At 39.0% G+C, this 19,872-nt stretch overlaps 1 protein-coding gene across 1 annotated transcript in view; it reads right to left on the bottom strand.

Moving 5' to 3' along the window:
* Positions 1 to 653: 653 nt before the first annotated feature.
* bcan (brevican) overlaps positions 654 to 19,872 on the bottom strand; it is a 42,043-nt gene continuing 22,824 nt past the window's right edge. The window contains exons 6-15 of the mRNA XM_042422776.1: positions 16,799 to 17,092; positions 14,552 to 15,502; positions 12,662 to 13,468; positions 11,207 to 11,452; positions 9,013 to 9,117; positions 8,711 to 8,869; positions 4,552 to 4,634; positions 4,198 to 4,342; positions 3,262 to 3,444; positions 654 to 2,123 (exon numbers count right to left, since the gene is read on the bottom strand). Of these exons, the coding sequence (XP_042278710.1) occupies positions 2,005 to 2,123; positions 3,262 to 3,444; positions 4,198 to 4,342; positions 4,552 to 4,634; positions 8,711 to 8,869; positions 9,013 to 9,117; positions 11,207 to 11,452; positions 12,662 to 13,468; positions 14,552 to 15,502; positions 16,799 to 17,092 (3,092 nt within the window). The 3' untranslated portion in view covers positions 654 to 2,004. The remainder of the gene's footprint in view (positions 2,124 to 3,261; positions 3,445 to 4,197; positions 4,343 to 4,551; positions 4,635 to 8,710; positions 8,870 to 9,012; positions 9,118 to 11,206; positions 11,453 to 12,661; positions 13,469 to 14,551; positions 15,503 to 16,798; positions 17,093 to 19,872) is intronic.

Below are 19,872 nucleotides of genomic sequence, written 5' to 3'. Positions count from 1 at the left end.
GTTAAAAGTATACTATGAAGTATTTTCCTAAAAAACAATGACTCATACAAAAGTAATCCCTCTTAATCATCACTTATGACCCACTAGAAGTATGTGGAGGTGTATTTATCTGCAGAGACCCTGCCTTCTGCCTGTATTTTCTTATTATTTTGCTGTGTTTGGGACTTTGGGCAGTGGGTGTGTAGCCCCCAGCCAATAACAGCGCACAGGTGTGAGGTCGGGACTCTATAAAAACATAGCAACCAGGTTACATCATTGAGAAGTTGCATGGTCGACAGGAAGACAACAGGAGGGTTAAAGCCCCTGTGTGCAGGATTTAAAGTTTCTTACTTTAGCAACCCCTAGTGGTAGTATCAAAAAAGACAGTTTGGTAGATAGTTGATGACAATCAATAGGGAAATCCATTTAATTCTTAAATAATTTGCAAAGATTTGGAATTGGGATTCGATAAGAGCCTGAAACATTGCAAAATCTGGTACAGTATATCTGATGTGAAGACATTTCACTGTTAATTAGAAGTCATGATCATGGTGTATATAACAAATAGATTCTTACAAACATACTATTTTTAATGTTTTTTTTGTTTTTCATACAGTTAAATCAACAGACGTGACAACAGTAAAAATTGAGACTACATTACAAAATTACATTTTGCTTGTCCTTTTTTCATTGGATCAATTTTTACTACATTATCTCTACTTGTACATTTGTATACATTAGATCAACAAACAACATCGCTGCATTGTTACTGCCATAGTGTCTGTTACAGTACAGTTTTTCCTCACTGATTCTCAAAGAACAGCTGTCAGTTTATTCTGGGATTAGGAGACTGTATGTTAAATACACTTCAGTACAAATACAGTACAGTTCAGCAATATTGATACTATTTCAAAATAAAGTGAAAACTTCCAGATTTTAAAAACAACAGGTTTTAGTGAAAGTCAGACCAGCTGATGCTGACAACTAATTTCACTCTGCTAAAACAAAAGTCTGCTATGAATATGTTAAAATACAGCGTTTATGTCACCAGCAGTCAAATTAATGAATTCAACATTGTCTTTTAATAAGCAGAGTTTAATTCCTACATCCTATGTTTAGTTGCAAAATAGCTGCTGATTGTGAAAGTAAAGCACACCACAGATACTGTTACTTTTTAAAGTTTTTTTTTCCTCACAAGTAAAGACAGAAATATGTTTGTTTTTAAATATGTCTTGATCTCCTTATCACCCCTCATATAGTCAAGCAGTTTGGGACAAAATCCTTCACATCACCTTCTCAGACTTGGTTTACACAATAGCCTACATTTAATTTGGTTTATTTAGGGTAAAGCAGACTGATAAAATGTACATTTACATGATTCACTCACACTTTAAGCATCATCAGAATTGCCTTAGAGAAATGTTCTGATGTTGATGTTGATAAATGGGTCTCTGCCTGTTTATTTCCTTGGGTTTTTTTTATGACTCATTCATATAAAAGATATCCTTCTGCATTAAAGTTGTCCTTCTGTATGAAAGTCAAAAGACAAAAAAGGATCTCACAAACTGCCCGAAGATTAAAAAAAAAAACTAGAACATTTTATTAACAGACAAAAAGGAAGAATCAAAGTGTTGTCTGTTGATAAAAATGCACTGTTTGTGTTTCAGGCACTGTGCGGGATCCTCTCTTATCTTTGCACATGACTGCTTCATAAGAAAGTTATTTTGGGTGTCGTTTCTTCCCTCTAGATCCACCAGCAACATTTTTGCGTCTTTTCGACTGGCCAAATACAAATAAATTCACCTCAAGCTTTTTTTATGCATGCATCACTTCCTGCAATACTGAAAAACACAAATTAGGATCACAGCATCTTTCCAGACTTCCCATAACTGTAGGAATTGAGATTACTTTAATATATGAAAGATTAGTTTTATACAGTTTAACGTGACACAGAAACTGGAGCTGGATAGTGGTAAAAGAACAGGAGGGGGGAAAGTGTTAAACAAAAAAAGGGGCAGGATGGCTTTAGATGTTCCATTTAATGTCCCAGAACAGTGGAGCTGCTTTCTCTGTCGTCGTGACCTCCATGACCTCCTCATGCTGGCTCGGAGGTGAGGTAATGGAGTCTTCTTCCACTGAATGGGCTAAAGATGGGAGTAGAATAGAAAAGTTCACAGCCTTTACTATCAAGCAGTCTGGGTTGCATTTAATACACTAGTGAAGGATACATTTACCTTAAAATCTAACCGGATTCATTCAAAGAGGATTTCTGCTTTTGAGTGTAGATATATATTTGAATTTAACCAAAAGAAAAACACATTTTTTCCACCTAAACATAACCCAAAAACTTTTTTACCTAACTTTAGCAAACTCTCCAACTGTATAAACAAATGCAGTTGCATGAATCCACTTGGTATTGTCACATAATTCAGTTTGTGCTGGAGAAACATTTAAAGTGATTTTTGGGCTTTCTAGTTTTATATTCCAGATTTGACTATTGACTACTACACTACTTCTGCAACTGTGCACTTCATGTTGTTTTATGTTAGATTTTCTTTTTAGAAGCTTACAAAAACTAATTTCTACATTAAAAAAGATTCATAACTGGACAAATATTATGGATAATATGGTTTTATTTAATATAACTGTGTAACCATTTGCTATTAATGGTCAGTTCCTTGACATCCTTTGATCCGTGAGATGGCGCGACGGTACTTTATCTGGTTTTGTTTATTTGTGCAGTCTTCAACACTCCTCCAGTCATCCATCACTGTCAAATTTACTGTAAGCAGGATGTATATACTGCACACAGACATATATACATGCATATACCGCACACAACCACTTACTTTATGTATATAAAGTAACTTATTACATTACTCATTCAGTGTTTTGCAGCACTCCCTGCATTCTTACACACCTTTACACCACTTGTATCCTTGTTTACGGTCTACAGAAACTGTATATAGGCACTGTATGTTGTTGTCCATTTGTTGTTTCTATATGCTTGTATCTATTTTTCACCTACTTTCTTATACATAATAGTGATATGTTTATGTTTGCATATCTTTGTTCAGCTGTGTTGTCTTTGTTTTGGCTGTGTGTCCATGTGTATCTTGCTGAGCATTGTTGTGTGTAAGTACACTGAGAGCCACTAGAAACAGGAGTCACATTCCTTGTATGTGTAAACATACAATAAAATCTGATTCTGATTCTGATCCTGACATGTCTAACTGAACTATGGCTGACATTAGTTAGCCATAGTTCAGTTAAAACACTTACTAGACATGCAGATAATCAGAGGCTCCTCCCATTGGCCGCCAGGCAGGCACCTGATAACAGGGTTCAGTTTCTGCACGAAACCCTCTTCACAGTAGTATCGCACCTTGGTGTTGGTCTCGTAACGCAACCGCTTCTTACCAAAAACCTTAGCGTTGGGCATCTCGGGAGGCTGGCCACAGGATGCTAGCAAGGCAGAGGAGAACAAGACTGAACGACTGTAGCCATGCTGCCTGGTAGTATACCAAAAAAACTGTTAGATGGATGAAAAATGGAGGGAGAGTTTTTTTTTAATCTTAGATGTGAAGTTTGTCCTGAGGGTGGCGCCAGATGAGAGGTTGTTAGTTGAACTGCAAGGTTAAATCTCTGTATGGTGGCCTTTATTGGACGTCTAAAATTCAGGTTGTCAGTCTCAGCTCTTTATTGTTAAACTTAGTTTAACTTTCACCAGTCAGCCTCAGCTGTACTTAGTCTCAGCTGTAGTCCAGTAAGTAGGGTTAAGGTCTGTGTGAGTACAGTACTGTGCAAAAGAGGCGAATTTAGATGTTTAGATTTTTATCCATAATGCAACACCATCAGGGAGGCGTCTGATTGGTCCTAAATGTGTTCTGCAGCATGAGAACGAGCCCAAACATCCAGCCAGAGTTATAAAGAACTATATTCAGCAACAAGAAAAAGAAAGAGTCCTGCAACAGATGGTTTGTGCCTTTTAGTGCCTACTTTTACACAGTACTGTATAGTACATTGTCACCAAGCTTAAAAAGAATACTTTTATTAGATCCTTAAATGGTTACATTTTGAACGTACATGTCAGTGAGTGTTTTGGTTCAATAAAGTTACATGAGATCACTGAGTTTACAGGTGATGTACAACTTTCACTGAAGTGCTGGTCAAAGGGCTGTTAGTGACCAACTACAGGATCAAATGACATGAACTCACAGACGCCTTTCTTGCAGGTGTAGGACAGATGGTAGTTGCATGGCACGTCGCTCCAGTGGCCGCCGTCATGCCACACCATCACCGCGCAGTCCTCACCGGACAGGAAGTAGCTGTCAGGCTGGCCTCGGTACCAGTTCTCATAGAGCTGACAAAGACAGCAGAGCAGATAAAAACAGAGTCAAATGAAGGAAGAAGCTCAATTAAATACAGATTTTTGACTGATGAGAACGAGAAACATTAGACAATCATAGGAAACAGTTCAAAAATGCTTATTCTCTTCTGGGATTGACAACTTAGCGCTGAACTTTCTGACTTGTAAGTCTCAAACGGTTGATATTCTCAATGACAACTCACCAGAGGGTTCCCGTCCGACCAGCGGAAGTCTCCCTCAATGGTTCTGTCATTTAGCCCAATCCACTGATATTCTTTGTATTTTTCTAAAATAAATATTAGAAGATATGAGGAGAGAAAATAAGAGAGGGGTCACTGTATTATACCTATATATACAGTATATATTGTATATGAAGTAAGTTAAGTAAAATTAATTTATATAGCTCCTTTCTAGATCAGATATCACAAAGAGACACAATATAAAAGTAATAAATAAAAAAAGAGATTAAAATAAATAAGTAAATCTAAGTATCTTGGGCTGTTTTTAAAGGTGTCCACAAATCTTAAGTCCAACAGGAGACAGTTCCAAAGTTCCACTTCAAAGGCCCAGTCTCATTTAGTACTGAACCTACAGCGAGGAACAACCAACAAACTCTGATCAGAAGACCTCAGAGACCTGCTATTGATGTAAAGCTGCAGCTGATCTGTAATGTAAGCAGGTGCCTGACCGGGCAGAGCTCTGCTGAAAGTAATCACAAGAATCTTAAATTGGATTCTGAATTTGATGGGAAGCCAGTTTAGAGAGAGTTTGAAGACCTAGTTTAAAGCTTTGCAGCAGCATTCAGGTCCACTGAGGGAGGGAATTTAAATCATTGAAACGGAATGAATTAAAGCAGACTTGAGTTTAGCAATAACTCTCAGCTGGGAAAAAAATCTGGCCCAGAGTCAAAAGTAGCAGCTACATTTCAAACTCATTTGTGGAGGACCAATTTTTAACATGACGACCTAAAGTCCAGAATGAAATATGGCCAGCTCCAAGTGAAAACTAAAAGCTCCATTTCAACCATAATTGTTCCAGGAGCTATGGAAACAGAGAAAGTAATCTCAGTCTCACTACTGCCCTACTCTGTTTTAGATGACTTATGACACTGTGCTGAAAAAAAGTTATTAAAAACTTTGTAATAACTCCAATGGTTTGGATTTTATAAGCCCTGAAAGTTGCAGTGCCACATGACCCTTACAATGTAAAACAATGGGGAGGCAATCTATGGGCATGAACTTTGTGTCAAACGGAGGCTTCTGACGTCTAAACTATAAGTCTGACCACTTGGATTCGCCACAGAATTTCCTACTAAAATATGATTTTTAATTTTAGATTTGGCCAAAGTCATGGGATTTATGAGGAGATTTCACAAAAAGCATACTCTAAAATCCTCCTCTCCAACTGCTCCTGGTCACTCCCTCAGTGCTGTGAAACATCCCGCAATACACACTCATTATAAAATAACAGGAGGAGCAAGAAAAGACTTTAAAACTCACACTCTAATATCTCAAAAACAGTAAAAGATTAAAAAAAAAACATGTAAATTCAAGATTTGTAGGTCAAAGTCTCGTGACTCATTTAAAGTTCAAATGAAGTTTTTATCTAAAGATATGTGGAAGCAGTAAATGTTCAAAAAGGTGTGGGTTCACTCACACTCTCCATTCAAATATATGAGTATTTTTCTGTGTCCAGCTGCAGTTACTTATTGTCTCTACACACCTGACAGTAAACATGTCAATCAAACTTTCAAAATAAAAGCACACCACACTTGTAAGAAATATCCCTCATTTTTAAAAAGCAAAATGATCTGATCCCGACAGGCCAGAGTGTGAGGTCCTGACCAACGCTGCTTGCAGCTCTAATTTTTATTATTATTATTATTATTTCTGCTTCAGAATGTAAGTAAACTTTTACCTCTTTCATTCTCTCACTTGTGCTCTCAGCTCATTCACGCTCTCTCGCTTTTTTAAAAAAGCGAGAGAGCGTGAATGAGCGAGTTTTTTAAAAAAAAGTTGGAAAGCCGACAGTGAAGCCTAACTTATGTTTAACATTAACAAATTCCCACTGAGAGTACTTTGTTGTTTTATGAATGAAGCAGTAAACAAATTGAAGCAGCGGCTGCATCTGTGTTTGACCAATCAGCAACGGTCAGCCCTGCAAATCCCGCCCCAAAAGATCCTGTAACTTTGGAAAGTAAAACCTTCCCCCAGATAAGGTACTTTTTTAGCCCCTGGGACTATCCTACAGGAACTAAATACAGTCCCTAGTTCCTCCAGTCGAAATACAGGTTTAGTCCCTGAGTTCCCCAAAAGGTTCTTAGTCCCCTAGGAAAGTTCCTGCGGTGGAAACGTGTTATAAGATCAGATATTTTAGATGAAGTTAAGAGTCTGAGTTGATTGAAATTACAAGGAGTGCAGTCCTTTCAAAGGCCACAATATGCAATATACTGCTTAACGTATACTACACTAAATATTCTGGTATTTTGTTCTATTTTCTGTTGTCAATTTAATTCACTTGATGCCAAAAAATATAAACTTTTGTAATGAAATGAATCGATAAAGACTCCCGTTATAAAACCCTGCTTTTGTGATTTTCTTTTACTCTTGCTTACCAAACAGTATCAGTCAATACAATCCATGGCAACTGCCGCAGTTAAAAAGCAACCACCAAAGGAATGTCAGATAACTATCTCATCGCCTTGTTGCCAGACGAAATACCAACACCAACTTCAAAAACCGTGACATTTTCTAGGAAAAACAGATTCAATAAGAGGGGAGACATGAAAGATCATTGTTGTGTCTCGTCCCCACAATTTTGAGAGGCCTCGTTGTTAAAACAAACTCATCACTTTGGATTTTTCAAGAGTCTGAATCGGTGGAATGTCAGAGTGAAAGATCGCCAGTTTGATATCTGCTGCAAGAAATATGTCCGTCTCTGTTGAAGTGTCCTTTAGGAAGACACAATCCTAAACTGCTCCACTACTGTTTCATTATTGTGTGGTAATGCAGAGACTTCTTTGAAGCCTCGAAACCTTGATGCTCCGACACCTGAGATTTAAGAGTTGATGATGAGCAGCAGCGTTTTTTGATGTAAGACACAACCAAAATCACACTGTCCTTTTCTTAACATAATCTGTCATGATTATATTCATGGTACGTTGCAATAATTTAACATTTGATGTTGAGATGTTGCAGTAACATGGTTTTGCTTTAAAAAGGAAAAAAATGAAAATGAAAATACAAAATGAGATTCATTGTTTACTACAAATACTTTAAAGTTCTGCAAGCTTGTGTTCTGGAGCTTTTGATCACATCACATGATCTACATCAGCAGATGGAGTCCGCCCAGTTGTCATGTCTGGTGATTTTCTATATTTTTTCTTATTGTTAACAAATCAATTAACAATGAACTGATCTTCTAACAAGTATTGTGTGTGTATCCAAAGCCTGATATATCTTATTCCTCTGTGCCGTAGACCTCCGTTGTTGTCCAAAAACTATTAAAAACATGTTAGTGAATCACATTGTTAATTTCTAGAAGAACTTTAGTAACTTTAGTAACATTACTTTAGTAAAGTAATGAGGTTGTGATATGTTTGGAGCCGTTTCTAAACAAATTAAAGTGACAAAACTCTTCATGATGAAGGAACATGTCACCCAGTGCAGCGGTGTGACTTACTGATGTGTTTTTAACATTTTTTGGACAACAACAGAGGAATGAGATATATCAGGCTTTGGATACACACACAATACTTGTTAGTAGATCAGTTCATTGTTGGTTTGGCTCTGCATTTGTTGACAATAAGAAAAACAGAGAGAATCGCCAGCCTTATACTTGAACATCTACATTTCCATGACAACTGGGCGAGCCCCATCAGCTGAGGAAGATCATGTGATATGATCTAAAGCTCCAGAATAGCTACTTAATGGACGTTGAGGTAAGACTGTTTTGTCAGATCCCATTTCCAAGGTCAAGAATGAGCTTTGAAACTCAACTTTATAAGCTGATTTGCAACAGCATACTGAAATTAATGGGAAATAATCCATGCCCGAAGAAAAAAGTGTGATATGTTTTGGAAAATGGTCACCAGTAACATAAGGTATATGTCATATATGTGTATATATTTGCTTTTAATAGGCTAAAAATGCAAGAACCACTGGTGTGCAACTGCTAATGTAACCAAAGAGATTGATTTGAATAATCCTCACATATCTGTTTCTTAAATACTCTAATCTGAACAGATTTATTTACATACAGTTCCGTTGTCTCTACTCACTACCTAAACGATCATTTTTGCTTTTCAAGTACATTTCTGCCTCTGAAAGTCCAATCAGCAGCTGTTCTTCAGTCAGGTTTTACCATTGATGTAGTCCTGCTCCTCGGGGGTCATGAGAGAAATTAGATGTCCACCACACATCCGACAGTGCTGCTCTGCTGCCTCCCAACTCTGCCGTTTAGCAAAGTGACGGTAGCAGAAGCCCTGAAACTTCTCCCAGCCTGGCTCGCAGGTCTCCAGGTCTGAGAGAGAACAGGTGAAATAAAAACACTGAATTATGGATCTTTAGGAAGGTTAGGTTTGTAAGATTGAGTGTAAATGTTCATAGAGAAGTTACACTAAGAAAATACTTTGTGATCACTGTATCAAAGAGTTGATACTGAACCTGTCTGGCATAAGTCTCCTCCATATCCGGGCAGGCAAAGGCACCGTGCTGATTCACCATCGACACAAGTGCCTCCATTCAAACAAGGGTTCTCCAGGCAGGAGTCTGCAGCAACGTGAGGATGGTCATACTTAATGGCAGCGCTCCAGGCAAAAGGTATTATTTGCAAATGTGTTTTGAGAATTGAGTAACCTTATCTCAATCTGTGTACCCAGATTTGTGAATTTGTACAAAAATATCTTTAGAAGTATAAGACTGAATGACAACAAGAATCTCCAAATGAGTCTTTGACAGCATGAGTCTGTGAGCCTCAACTCAGGGTGAAGAAAACCTGAAATTACTGACAAAAAAATGATGTGTTCACCTCTTACCAGACACCCCATTTTTGTCCAAAGCCCAAATATAATGGACCCAAAATAAGAAGGTTACTGTAACCCTATTGATTACAGTCATAACCCTGGTGTCAGGGTAGTAAATCTTCATATTTTACAACCAAAAAGTCAGAATGAGTATAAGTGATCCTGACAATAAGTGTCACTTAACAGGTTAAGATAAATACTGACATGTTTCACTCATTCATAAAAGGCTATTTATAGTCAGATTTTTATATATTCAGTACTGTGCAAAAGTTTTAGGCACTTTAGATGTTTAGATTCTTATTCATAATGCAACACCATCAGGGAGGTGTCTGATGGGTCCCAAATTTATTCTGCAGCATGACAACGACCCCAAATATCCAGCCAATCATAAAGAACTATCTTCAGCTACAAGAAGAACAAGGAGTCCTGCAACAGATGGTCTCTGATCTCAACGTCATAGGGTCAGTCTGGGATTAACATGAAGAGACAGAAGCAGCTGAGATGCCTAAATCCACAGAAGAACTGTGGCCACTTGCAGGATGCAGGAACAACCGACCTGCTGAGTACCCGAAACACTGTGTGCAGGTGAACCGAGGAGAACTGCTGCTGTTTTAAAGGCAAAGCTGCTCACAGCAAATATTGATTTCATGAAGTTAGCTGATAAATACAAAGTATTCATGGCATTATTTTTGAAAGCATCCTCACATTAATTTTAGTGCCTAAACTTTTGCACAGTATTGTATATTTTCAGATTCTTTTGCATGTGTATAAATCTAATACACTGAAATACAGTCGGAGTTTGGTTTTATTTTATTTTTTGAAACTGACAGCATCCTTATTCCTCAGGAGTCCTGCACTCCAGCACCTGAAGAATTGGCAAATCTCTCACTGTCAGAAGAGTTGATTAACATCTCATTTCCAAATGAAATGGCCCTACAAAAAGTTACCAGCAGAGGGAGCTGTTACATAAGGTACCCACTCCTTTGTTCATGTACCCAGTCTAAATATTACTAATGATTCTATTTGTGTCTTTTATAAGCAGAAGAATAAAGTTTGGGTTTTAGAAATAAATAATATTATTGTAATTTGAAAGTATCCTTTTACTTACTGCATCACTATACAGTAAATCTGGAAGTTTAAATAGCTTATAATGATCAGCATCACATCGAAGAGGCTCAGTTCCAAAGAGTATTTTTTAATTTCCTGTTTGTCAAATGAAATAAACATTTTGAATTTTTCCTCTTAAAATACCCACAATTATTTAAATTACTTTTCTAATGGAAATGACTATGACTTTTATTTTATTTTAGGCTTGATGAGAATAGAATGAGCATCAGAAATTTGTCTTTAAAAAGAGAAAAAAAATCACATATGATATGACCTGTTGACGCTCTGTGTTTGTTCCTCTATTTTCTTCCATTTTTAAGTGACTGATCATTGACAATATAACTATAGTGTACTGTACATATGAAAAAGTACAGAGAAGACTTCTTTCTTTGGCCTTATGGAGTTGTTTATATTTCTTAAATAATCTGAATTGATTATAAATTGATAATAAAATCCTTCACAACAACAACAACACCACAGTAAATAGATTCCTGTCGTGAACCTGCTGCTTGTTATTCTCCGAATATTCATTCAAACTGGAAAGCTAATCTCTCTGTTGTGTTGAGCCAGCTTGAGGTGCCAAATTGCAGCATACAGTACAAATCCCTCTCCTGATTGGGCATTTTCAGAGGCAAAACCTTCCCTCCCCCTTCCCAAAACAATTACAAAGCACACTAACACCAGCTGCTGTTTGTGTTATCATGCAACGTGCAACACTTTGTAGGTACCTGAAATGCTTCCTTGTCTTGCAGCAGACACTTTGGCAGCAGGCAGGGAGGCAACCATGGCCTCCTCCTCCTCCTCTTCTTTTTTAAAATACTCCGGGTGCATGGTGGGAGCAGCAATTGTCAGATCATGGCTGCCTGTGGCGAGCGCAGGACTGGGGGTTTCCTCTTCATCCGGATGCCATGTGCATCTTTTAATTGAGGGCTCGTCTGTGCTGGTCTCCCCCTCACCTCCCTCTGATCCATGTTCTGTTGAGACAGTTTATTTTACACTCACCAAGCACTTTATTGGGAACACCTGTGCAATCCAATGCAATCCAATACAGCAGGTCTGCCATAAATTCCACTTTTACGAAGCTTATACATTTTCATTTATTGTTGACAAGTGTAGAGAAGGTCAGACGGAGTTGCTTTATGTCTTTGTGGATCTAGAGAAAGCATATGAGAGGGTGCCGAGAGGAGGTGTGTTAATGTATGAGGAAGACGGGAGTGGCAGAGAAGTATGTAATAGTGGTGAAGGGTATGTATGAGGGCAGTGTGACAGCGGTGAAGTCTGCGGTTGGAGTGATGGATGGGTTCAAGGTGGAGGTGGGATTACATCAAGGACCGGCTCTGAGTCCTTTCTTGTTTGCAATTGTGATGGACAGGTTGACAGACGAGATCAAGCGGGAGTCTCCGTGGACTATGATGTTCGCGGATGACATTGTGATCTGTATTGAGAGTAGGGAGCGGGTCGAGGAGAGCCTGGAGAGGTGGAGGTATACACTGGAGAGAAGAGGATTGAAAGTCAGTAGAAGCAAGACGGAATACATGTGCGTGAATGAGAGGGAGGACTGCAGAGTGGTGAGGATGCAAGGAGTAGAGGTGGAGAAAGTTTAAATACGTGGGGTCAACTGGAGAATATCAGAGGTACAGCTCAGGTTGGACGGTTTGGAGACAAAGTTTGAGAGTTTGAGATGGTTTGGACATGTGCAGAGGAGAGATGCTGGTTATATTGGGAGGATGCTGAAGTTGGAGCTGCCAGGCAAGAGGAAAAGAGGAGGGCCAAAGAAGAGGTTTATGGATATGGTGAGAGAAAACATGCAGGTGGTTGGCACGACAGAGGAAGATGCAGAGGACAGGAAGAGATTAAAATGGATGATCCGCTGTGGTGACCCCTAACGGGAGCAGCTAAAGAAGATAAAGAAGAAGAAGTTGACATTGTCAGAAAGGTGATAATTCTTCTTTATGTTTATTATTGAGGACATAGTGGGTGGTGTACTGAGTGCATTGAATTGAAAGGTGTTCCTAATATTGTGTCCACCTCGATAAATTCATGAGGGGGAAAAAATATAGGGAACATTTTTAAGACTTTTTTGCAGTGATGTTCTGAGCTTCCATCCTTCACAAAGAGGTAACAAGGAGTAAAGTGTTTGATATCCAAAACAGGTTTTTGGTGAAGTATTCCTTTAAACTTACCGTTAGTGCTGCTGGTGGTAATCTCCGCCACACCCTCTTGCTCCTTTGAGACATAACCACATTCCTCAGCGACAGGAGACTCGGCACTGTACTCCCGATCGGCGCGAGACTCCTGCGGTGTGGAGGAAGGCTCTGGTTCCCAGCCGGGTGTGAGGGTCAGATGAGGGATGAGTGTGATTTTTGCATCTGATGGAGGAGGTGCATCTGTTCCAGGCTCACCGTCACTTCCCTCAGAAGTGTGGTTTGTAGAAAGAGTTGGGTTTGTCAAAAACAGTCCTGGCTTCACTTCTGGGCTTTCTCCTGATTCACCTGATCCCTCACCTGAGTCTGAATTTTCCTCTCTGACCTCTCGTTCTCGTCCCTCTCGATCACTGTCTGTGATATTTTGGTCTGTGCTGAGAAATACATCTGGTCTTTCTCCTAATCCCTCCTGTTCAAGTTTGTCCTGGGTGTCCTCCAGAGGTTCAGCTTCAGATGAAGCATTGCTTTCTGGGATGAAGGTAATAATCTCTGTGGAGCTGGCTTCAACCTCAACAGAAGGGGGAGACAGGGTTACAGATGCCGGGGATGTCAACAAAGTGACTGAGTCGTTGTTTAGGACAGGAGTGTATATGCTGGAGCCTGAGTCGTCTGTGACTATGATGGCCTCTGCTGTTGGGATTTCCATAGAATCGCTGTGTCCACTCTGGTCGGTGGGATCATCTGGTTCTGCCTCCTCTGAAGTGCTATTAGATTCCTCATCACCATGGCAGACGGGAATGATGGACTTTGTCGTTACGTCTGAGTGCTCTTCAGTAGGATGATGACCTGAGAAAGGGACCAAGAAACGGGATCATCTAAAACTACTGTATATGCTAAAAATATCTATAATTTCTATCATTTTCTAAAGCAATTTACTGCTACTGAAATGAAGCAAGAAAGAAAAACAAAGTTAGTTGTGCAATTGTGTGTAATAGAGGATTGGTATGCCATAATTTGTAGACATTTTACACTTCATATTTTACTTACCATTATGTTTTTAATCAAGTTATGTGGCTCTAGGCATGTCAGTGTTGGTTGGTCAGTCTGTCAGTATCTTGGATGGGTTGGATGTTTTGCCATTTTTGGTAAAAACACTGATTGTCTCCACACAATCCATAATGACTTATATATCCTGATCTATCATCCAGCACCGCCTGCTGATCTGATGTTTCACTACCAACATGACAGAGTACGCCCAAAAATCTTTATGCCCTTCCAGCCCATGGATGTATTATAGGAACTGGATACTGGACCCAAAGATGGCACCTATTCACTCGAATGAAAATTGCTCACCTGGCAAATAAGCATTAGTGTGTTTCTTAAAGTTACATGTTAAACATAGGTGTGCTCACATGCTAATTCAACAGTTATTAGCTAAAAAGGCTAGAATGCTTAACTGTGCACACTAAGGGTTAGCATGTAAGCATGTTAATTGTGATCATATATGCTTATGTAACATGCTAAATGACTGCATGTCAGCATCCAATAGTGGTTGACATGCTATTTAATATGCGAACTGTAAGTAAAATTCCTTACAACTTGCAAGTTTTCACATCACAGGACATCAGAGTTAGTGATGCGAAGGTTAAAAAACACTGTGCAGTGACGATGTGGCAGTTGCAATATATCCATCAAGATTTGGGTTTAATTACCCTGAATGACAGACTTTGGTTGACAAGGCATTCATATTTCCATATTTCCATCCATCCATGTATTGGAGCTGTCATAAATATTAGTTTCCCAGTCATAATAACAACTAGTGATGTAGAAATAGCTTAGGTGACCAATCAATATCAATTAAAGAGGATCAGCTGCAGTCTTCAAGCCAAATAACTGGCTCACCATAACGGTAAAATTTACCACACTTACTTGAATCAGGTGTAGGGACCAGTCCAGAGGTGGAAGAGGTTTCCATAGCAACCAAGCTGAGAGTCACTGTGTTTTGTGTTTCCTCATCTGGAGTTGCACTCTCCTCTCCGGACTCCTCTTCTACTGGATGGCTCTCAGGTGTACTGTTGTCAAAAGATGGCAACACGGTGGTGGACAGAACATCTGGTTCTTCAGTGTGGGGTGAAGTAGTCATCACTGACATCTCCTCAGTATTTGCAGTGCTGGCCTCCTCTGGCTGTCCTGTAACATTGTAAGAGGTGCTTAAGTGGACCGACTCGGTTTCAGAGGTGTGTTCCAAATCAACAACTGGAGTGTGGTCCTCTTGAGAAGTGGGGAGATCAGTCTCCTGATGCACCTCTGAAGAGCTGTTGATAAGCTCATTTACATCAGCTCCAGATGTTGCATTAACAACAATCGTGTCAAGGCTTTCAGTGTTTTGGTTATTCTCAGAAACATGATGCTCTGAGGGCTCTGCGGTCTCTGAAGTTGTCCCATTAGTTGTGGGTACATCATCAGTCTCTGGAGAAGATGTTGGTTGTGTGTGAGACTCGTTATGATCTGCATCCAGGTTTTCTTCAGGTGCTGGCTGATAGGACTCAGGGTAGCTGGCCTTCTGTACAGGCTCCCAGGTGTCTTTGGTGGACAGGGTCTCTTGATACTGAGACGGCTGAGTGACAGACTCATGAAAGTCTGCTGTGACCAGCAGCCTCTTGTCATAAACCAGTGTTGGGAATTGATCCTTCACAAAGCCCTGCTTTACAGGGTTGGCTGTCCAGGCTTCCAAGAGTTCTTCGCCCCCCTTTGCTGTCACAGCACTCAGGCTGACCTCCTCCTGCGTAGGATTAGATAAGAAAACAATGTCCTGGCCAATATCCTCTGGCTCAGTGGCAAGAAAATCCTGGGGAGATTCAGTGTGAGGGCTGTTGTCACCTGGAGTAAAAAGGAGAATTGGAAAATGTTACACATAATAATTCGGATTTGACAAGACCTATTCTTTGTGTTACAAGAAAGCTCATTTGAATGTAAGAAATGTGATTGTTATTGTCATTGTGTGCGTCAAGTGGGCATCTACAACAGCATAAAGACTAATTATATATGGTTATTTTAAAATAACTGAAAATACCATAGTTTAAAGCAGTAGTTCCCAACATTTTTGGCTTGAAACCCCTTAAAAAGAAGCTACATCTGCTTGCGACCACAGGTTACATACGTATTCCCATGAGTAGTGAACAGTTCAACCAAGGTGGAGATTTTCCTCTACAACCTTCTAAGATTGTTAAGTTTGAATAATTTTAACGGTAGGAACAACTATCCAGTATTTCATTGGCCTAGTTTCAGACCTCTGAATTGCCCCCAACATCTCTGATTCGTTCAGTGATTTGAAAAGATGATATGGTTATCATGTTCCAAGATGGTAACCCACGCATTCCTATGAGAGTCTGTGATGCTCAGAAATCTGTATTCACCGATGGTGAAAAGAAAAACTTAGATTCTTTACGTAAGTAAAAGTAAACGTAAAAATGTAAACGTAAAAAAAACGTAAAGGTCCTGCATTTGAAACCCTACTTAAGTAAATGTACAGAAGTATTACCAGGTAAACTTACTTAAAGTATTAAAAGTAAAAGTGTTTGTATTGCAGAAAATTGGGCTGTGACGATATTAAATATGTTTAATTAAGTACGTTATTAATACTGATGAATTAGTGCATAAGCAGTATTTTATTGTTCCTATTTGATTTTCGGGATTTTATGAGAGTCACAAGATAAATCTGAGGGACTGTGAGATGATAATATGTGTAGGAAAGTTCTGATATATAAATTTGGATTCAAACCTTTTCTCTCATCTTTGTGTTTTTGTGAAATATTGGAGTTTTACCCCTTTGGGTTTAATTCATTTGAAACTAAGTTTATGGGCAAAAGTTCCTGGCTTTAAATGTTTTACACTCTAATGGAGAGCAAAGTTATTTGTGTCTCCCCTTTTTTTCTTTCGCTGATCGGAAAAATGATCCAATATCCGTGACTCAGGCCAGCGTCACCCTGTCACCCCCACTGTGAGACTGTGAGAGATGAAAATAGCAGCTCTGGAACAACAACCACCTTGTTTCTTTGTGGAATTAAAGTAGGTAATTAAAGGGTTTCTCCTGTGGAATTCAAAACAAAACAAAGCTGTCCTCCCTACACAGAAAATAAACTAAGACTCATATCAGATATAAGATTGTTCTCTTACTTCTGAAGCAGTAGACATCATGCCGAGTGTGAGCTTCAGGGAAACCCGTCTGGTTGCTGTATTGATAGACAGTTCTGACCCCAGGTTCCCCACCTCCACAGCGCACTCTAGGGGTGACGATGGGGTACCGCACGCTCCCGTCCGCCAGCCAGCCTGGGCTGCAGTGGTGCAGTCCATCATTCCAGGCTGCATATAGCTGAGCGGTGGTGGCCAGCTCCGCCCCGTGACTCAGACAGTAGGCCTTGGCCTCCCAGAAGGTGAAACTCTGGGGGGCCGAGCCATGAAACACCTCACCTGTAAATATGGAGACAGGTGTCATGTTTTGATTATCTTTTTCCTTTTACTTCTCTTTGATTTACAAGGACCAGTCAAAAGTTTGGACACACCTTCCCATTGACTTGAATGAGAAAGTGTGTCCAAACATTTGACTCGTACTGTGTGTTTGCAGCCGGATCAGGTAAATCATAACATAAACATATCATAAATGATATAAATATTTTTTTTTACAACCTGGGTTGTTATTTTGGTAGTCTGGGCTATTATTCTTCTTTGTTATGATGTGTATGTTATACATGGTCAAAGTTCCAAAACTTGTATATAAAAATTCTCCATGCAAGTCAAAAGTCAGGGCTTCAGCATACGCTGAGTGCTTTGTTTGCAATGTTACCTCTACCTCCTCTTCACAATGACTCACAAATGCCCACAAATGGCCGTGTGTTCTGTAATCTTTGTTGCTAAGGTTGTTCACATTGTCCACTTTCATATTTCATTATTTTCCTGAAGCTGACCAATCAGAACAGAGTGGGCTCATAGGCCTTAAAGAGACGGCCTGTTTCAGACAGAGGCTGAACTGAGGGGCTGCATAAAGGACCAGTATAAGATAAATAAGGAGTTTTTAACTGGAAATCATGCAAAGATTTTCCAGTAGAGCCCCAGAATATAATTAAAGACCTGGAATTGTGCATGATATGTCTCCTTTAACTACCTGCGGACCGGGCCGGCTTTAGTTCTTTGTACAATTATATACACACACACATACATCCAGATACATTTTGTCTAGAGACACTAGGAGCAGGAGTGTTGCTTCAAATGTTTTTATGCTTTTAAACAGATAAGAGTAGGGCAGGTTAGTTGAGGTTTTATTTTTCGTTTCTGTTGTTTGAAGACAAATTTCTTAAAATTCTAGGTTAGGAGTCCTCTTTTGGTTGTAATTATTTATTTCATTTAAGTTGCACCTGCAGGCCCTTTTTTCCTTTGTAGTTTGCCTCTTTCTTTTCTTTCTTTCTTTTTTTCCCCCTGAGAGCTGGGTCATTACAGTTGTGAAAAAAAATATATAAATAAACAAAAAAAAACAATCCTTTTGGTTGTGTTATGCCGACCTTACACCAAACGACTTTTCAAACGATTTCACTGTTGCAGACAAATTTCCAATGTCAGAATAGTTGTGGCGTGCTCCCGTCATTTCAATCATTTGGTGTAAGATGGTCAAAAAACTCAGTCCGAACTGTCTTAAGGCAGTCTTTTTCTTGTCTTGACATTCCAATGAAATCAAACATGTTTAATATTATCATAAGTCTTTATTCTTGGCTCATGCAAATAATGAATTTCAATGGCGAAAACATTGTCAACAACCAATAGGTGCACTCTCTCCAGCACCAAACAGGAAGCAGCAAACCAGGTAGTTACTATAGCGGCTGAAAAAACTCCTCAAATACCGTCACACATACACATGACAGACAGTTTTTGCAGAAACGTAAGGAGAGCGCAGGGAGCTTCAGTTCAAATAACTAATATGTATATTTTTCAATGTTTTGTCACCACTACAGAAACACCAGGTAACTGCTAAAGTATGATGAGGTCATCTGACGTTGACTGCTGTTAGTTATTGGTATGATTAATAGTTTAATAATGTGTGTTTGTATTGATTACTGACGGTGGCTGATCAGGCTAATTATCAGCTAATTGTACACAGTTTCTAACAGCAGTTTGCAGTAAATGGTTGCCCTTTGTGTGCATGTTTTTAAACTATTTTCCTAATTAAACATGATATGCTTGATAGTGTTATTAATGACTCCTGATTAAACAAAGCTCAGCATTCTCGTTGTCCTTTAGCTTCCCTTTTTATAAGTCACATTAACATTTATTCACCCAGAAAAAAACTAATATTTCTCTGTATAATAAGACCTCCTCTTTCTGTCAGCTGCTGTGTGTCTGCAGTTTATTTACTGGTTTTTCACACATTATTTCAAGCCAGTTGGAGGAGTTAAAGCTGTGACTTTCTGCCTTTGTCTAGGCTGCTGCTGTTTCTACTGTATTTCATGCAGCTTGCAGGGTTTAAAAACAGAAATACTCCAACATCCAGCAGCTGAAAGTCCAGATAGTTAATGGTTAAAGGTGGTTTCTGTAGGCAGCTGTATAAACTGTGTAGATGTTTTAAAGCTGTAAAAATACAAGTACAAGGATGACACCTATTGAAATGTGACTGTCTTAGCTGATACAATCTAAGAAATGTTAACCCAAGAAAAGATTAATTTGTAAAAAGAAAAAGTTGTCCAATGAAAGTTAGTTAATAACAGGGACAATCAGCATGTAGTGTCCGTTGTTTCTCTTTTGTTAGTGTTCAGTTATAACTGAATTAATTAATTAATTTACATTTACTTTTGGCTGGTTTTTCAGAACAAACCACTACACACACAAGGGCAGCTGTGGCCAAATGCTGCTTCTGTTTCTCCTCCATTGTTTTCTCCAACAGTTTTTCTTCTTGTAAATTTCCACCAGAAGCAAGATTGGAAATAATCTTAAAATTAATCTAAACGTATTACAAAAAGTAATGAAATTTGTTTTTCATGAAATTTTATTTCTTTGTTGTAACAATGCTTCTTGGCAATAAATCTTATACCGTTGGAAAGCCTGTTTATTTCCCTTTTAAATGGTGAGCAGCAGAGCTGAGCATGTGGGTTGCGCCCATGAAAAATTTGCCAAATCTTCTCTGCCAATGCCTAACAGCTTAAATAAATCTTTTCTTGGGTTAACATTTCAAGATTTATTGCCAAAAAGCATTGTTACAACAAAGA

This window comes from Thunnus maccoyii, chromosome 10 (assembly GCF_910596095.1).
Source record: "Thunnus maccoyii chromosome 10, fThuMac1.1, whole genome shotgun sequence".
NCBI classification, from domain to species: domain Eukaryota; kingdom Metazoa; phylum Chordata; class Actinopteri; order Scombriformes; family Scombridae; genus Thunnus; species Thunnus maccoyii.
This window is presented reverse-complemented; position numbering and strand designations above follow the sequence as displayed.